The 4,927-nt window shown below is 32.5% G+C and overlaps 1 protein-coding gene across 1 annotated transcript; it reads left to right on the forward strand.

Annotated features, from left to right (window-relative positions):
• The first annotated feature begins 2,311 nt into the window (after nucleotides 1–2,311).
• Nucleotides 2,312–4,565, forward strand: LOC145098808 (protein FAR1-RELATED SEQUENCE 5-like). Its single transcript, XM_079036412.1, has 2 exons — nucleotides 2,312–4,459; nucleotides 4,539–4,565. Exons 1-2 carry the CDS (start codon nucleotides 2,312–2,314, stop codon nucleotides 4,563–4,565), a joined length of 2,175 nt encoding a protein of 724 aa, XP_078892538.1.
• Nucleotides 4,566–4,927: the final 362 nt, after the last annotated feature.

The following is a 4,927-nucleotide window of genomic DNA, read 5'->3' on the forward strand; positions in this document are numbered from 1 at the left end:
GAGTCTCCAGTGGTTGGGTTTGAATTCACTGGTAGAATCAATCTGTTAGTCTGCGGCTCCTAATAGATGGTGTTGGTCTCTTTCTGGGATGAGTGATTTTTCGATGGCTTCGACATCTTCTTTTATTGATGGGAAGTTGTTACCTGCTATGAACTCTCCTTCTAGGTGGATTAAGAAGGTTCCTATTAATATAAATGTTTTTTCTTGGAAGTTAGCTCTTGATAAACTCTCTAATAGGCCCATCCTTGATAGGAGGGGTTTGGATTTGTCGTCCTTGCTATGTCTTGCTTTGTGATGATGCTATTGAATCTGCCTCTCATCTCTTCTTTGTTTGTCCTTTTTTCGGCTATCATTACTTCTCAAGTGTGTCAATGGTGGGTGTTTTGGTTCCTGGATTAACGTCTTATGCAGACTGGTTAGCTTGTTTCAAGACTTTGCGGACTTCTTCTTTTGCTAAACGCATCTTCGAAGGTGTTTTTTATGTGACTAGATGGGCTATTTGGGAGTTTAGAAATTCTTGGTTTTTTGGAGCGACAAAACGAAAGCGGCTCTTATTTTTGGTAATAATGTAATAAGTCGTTCTTTTTGTGTAACACTAGGTGTAAGAAAAACTTTAATTGGGTAGGGTGAATTAAGACCAAAATTCGTTTTCTTCCCCGTCTAGTTTCTTACTATTCCGGTGTTATTTGAATAAAATGTTATCGTTCAAAAAAATAATAATAATATTTATATACAATTCTTATAATGATTTTTGAACTTGTTTTTTCTGACAAGTTTTGAAATTGTTCCTTGTGGCGTGTTCTGAACTTGTTCTTCTCCGGTTAGATATCCAATGAAATGATATAAAACAACATTTTTAGGAAAAATGACAAAGAAAAAACTATAAAGACAAAGAAGAAATGAAGAATATGTACCAAAAAAATGAGAAGGACAATGATTATTGATCATATGAACAAAAAAAAAAAAAAAAAAAAGATACAAAGACAAGTTGAAAATACGAGTGGTGATATGGAGTTCAGAACTGAGTGTGGAGTTTGAACTAACCAAATTTCACAGTTGGTGGTTATTTACTAAATTTGCAAAAAGGATACTAGTTTGTTTTGTCTATTTATGAAATGTGATTATTTTGGTGATTATGTCATTAATAATTGCCGTTTTTAATATATTGTCATTATTTTTGTTTGTAGATAACTAAATTATGTAACTTTTAATTAACGGTTGTCATTTTCAATTAATATTTGTCGAGTAAAATACAAAATAACAACCCTGATTAATTAATTATCATTGAACTATTGCAAAATTATCATTCCGTTTTTCATACTTTAAAAAGTTTCTTATTTTTTCATACAATAAATTAAACTCCCGAATATATATATATATATATATATATATATATATATATATATATATATATATATATATATATATATGGGAAAAGTGAATATACCCTTAAGGGTATACAAGATAGGTACCCTAATACTTAAAACTACGTAGTTTTGATTAGTAGGTTAATTTGCTAATAAAAAAAATACGTAATTTCCTTAATCCTTAATCGTGATCGCATTCATTCGAATCATTCCATCATCAAGAAATCGGAAGTATCTTAAAACGAATTGAAGATACTGGAATCGAAATTCAGGGAATTCACAAAAAATCGAAATCAAGAATCTGCAATTCACAAAGAATCGAAATAAAAAAAAACTGCAATACATGTAAGATTGTCGCTTGCCCAAGGAATTGAAATCAAGAAAGTGTATAGTTTGTTTTGTGTATTTGATTAGTAATTTTGTTTTTTTTATCAATTGGAATCAGTGGCAATTCGTAGGAGTTGAAATCATTCCCTGTTTTTTTTTCCTAAGTGCGGCTTATGATGTTGCTGATTTTTTTTTTTTTTTTTTTTTTTTTTTTTTTTTTTTTTTGCTGAAGACGTATGCTAAAACCAGTTGCAATTTGTAGGAATCGAAATTAAAGTTTTTTTAGAATTTAATATTCGAGATTATTGTTTACAATGTTATTTATTATCTGATGAATCTTTATTTGTTTCGGGATTTTAAAAATGACATTGTTGTTTTTAGACATTGTCATTGGCTGTTATTGTGTCTTTTTTATGTATACTGTTTGCATTATATTCAATATAAAACAATTTGGTGTTAATCTTTTATTTGGAAATATGCATCGTTGTCTATTGCAGACCATAATGAGTGAAGTTGAAGCAACTAATCAAGCTATAGAACCATATATAACCGAAGATATTGACAGAAATGATTACGTGGAAGCAACATATGAATGTCAAAAAATAAATAGTATCGGTATGAACGTTGAATTTGACGAAGATGAAGTTAACGATGAAAGTATACTGGGAAAGGTTTTTGATACACCTGATGATGCCTATACATTTTATAATGATTATTCATTTTTACATGGATTTGGTATACGTAGAGATGACACAATAAAAAATCCTAAAACAAATGAGCCTTTTCGAAAGATATATGTATGCAACAAAGAAGGTTTCAAAAGGATGGACAAAAAAGATTCAAGTGAAAATGAGAAAAAACGTCGCAGAGATATTAGAACCGGATGTCAAGCAAAGCTACGAATAACAAGACAGGAGGATGGGAAATGGTTGGTGGACTCGTTTAATGACACACACAACCATGACTTGACCATGACACCTACGAAGGTGATGAAGCATCGATCTCATAGCAATTTCCACCGTTCAATAGAAGGTAAATCTCTTATGGTGCAATTTGGTCAAGCAGGGTTGAAACCTTCTCAGATTAAAAAGGTTGTTAATACAATGAAAACCTCAAATGTAGCTGATGTTACTTCAAAGCAATGTGCCGATGTCTTATCTGAGCAACGAAAACAACATAAAGGAAAGGAGTTCTATGGACTTATAAAACATTTTCAAGATAAAACATTAGTTGATAGTGACCAGTATTTTGTTGTGGATTTGTCTGATGATGGGTATCCTAGAAATATCTTTTGGGCTGATGGTAGATCAAGAGATGCTTATACAAAATTCAGAGATGTTGTTGTGTTTGATGTCACCTATATGACTAACAAGTTCAAGATGCCTTTTGCTCCATTTACTGGTGTGAATCATCATGGGCAGTCTATACTTTTTGGTGGAGCATTGCTTGAAAATGAAAAGGAAGAGTCATTTGAATGGTTATTTGAACATTTCCTCAAATGTATGTTTAACAAGTATCCGAAAGCAATTATAACAGATCAAGACAAAGCAATGAGAAATGCAATAAAAAAAGTGTTTCCGAAGACTCGACATCGTTTTTGTTCATGGCATATCATGAAGCATGAAACTGAGCACCTTCGATCGTATGTTTCCCGTTACAGTGATTTTCAAGAAACACACAAACAATGGGTAAATAGTGACACCATTGAACAATTTGAAGCAACATGGGAAGTTATGCGTAGTAAGTATGAACTGGAAAACAATAGTTGGATTACAGACATGTATAACCAACGTATACATTGGGCTAAACCCTTCTTGAAGGATACTTTCTTTGCTGGTATGACAACAACCGGACGAAGTGAGAGTATCAACTCATTTTTTGATGGATATGTTAATTCGAGGACCATGTTGAATGAATTTGTTGTACAATACGACAAAGCAGTTGAGTCTCGAAGGGCTGCCGAAGAAGATGAAGACTTTAAGACTATGAACTCAAGGCCGGTTCTTTCTTCAGTGCATCCAATCGAAGCAAAAGCAGGTCAATGTTATACTAGAAAGATGTTTGAGACTTTCAAAAAAGAATGGACTGAAGGTATTACCAATTTGACTCATGAGACTATAGGAAAAACTACAGAAGAAAGCACATACCGAGTTGGGCAATTGGATGTTGATAAAAAATATTGGCGCATTGTTACCTTTCGTTCTTTGGATCAAGTCAGCGTCACATGTTCTTGTGCTAAGTATGAGACAAATGGGATTTTATGCAAACATAGCCTATACGTGATGAAGAAGAAACATGTTAAAGAACTCCCGAGTCACTATATTTTACCCCGATGGACCCTTAGTGTTAGGTACAAACTAGGTAGTGCTAGTATCGGACTCGGAGAAATGAATAATGAAAATGGAGTTAGTGCCTACACACTATGGTGTGTCCGTTCAAATTTTACTAAACTAATTGAACAAGCAAGAGACTCCCCTTCAGAGATACAAAAAGTCAATACAATATTGATAAGTCTTTTAGATGATCAAACAAATCGAAAGAAATCTACGTCTTTGGAGAATACATCTCAAGGTTCTTGTATGGGAGTTTCGCAAATAGATATGATGCCACAGTTATCTGTCCGTGATCCTCTTGGTCCATCTACTACAAAAGGGCGTCCTAAAGTTGCTAGTAGAATCAGGTCTTCTTTAGAAGCCCCCAAAAAACGTACATGCTCTTACTGTCAAGGATTGGGTCATTACGCTACTAGTTGTTCCAAACGAAAGGTACTTTTAATATTAATTTAATTTACATGATTTAGAACTATAATAATTATATTAACAATATTTTTTTTACATGTATCAGGCAGATGAATCGTTGGAAGAGACATAATGATAAGATGTGTTGTTTTTGTGAGCAAAGGAAAATTCGATATGCGTCTTGGCATTTTTGACATTCTTTTTTGGTTAACAATGTATGAATAATCTGGAAATGTTTTATGTTTCTTAACATTTTTTTATAGTTTTCAAACAAAAATTGTTGATTATTTATGATTTTTGTGTTTAAATTGAATGTTAGTTGTTATTATGTCTTTCAAATGAAAGTAGGATGTTATTTTAGGTTAAAAACGAAAATATGATGCAAATGTGGGTTAAAAACAAAAATACGATGCTATTGTGGGTTAAAAACAAAATTATGATGTTTTTGTCGGTGAAAAACAGAATTAGGATGGTATTGTGGGTTAATCGCAAAAT

This window comes from Lactuca serriola, chromosome 4, assembly GCF_051521515.1.
Source record: "Lactuca serriola cultivar US96UC23 chromosome 4, Lser_US96UC23_V15, whole genome shotgun sequence".
Taxonomy (NCBI): domain Eukaryota; kingdom Viridiplantae; phylum Streptophyta; class Magnoliopsida; order Asterales; family Asteraceae; genus Lactuca; species Lactuca serriola.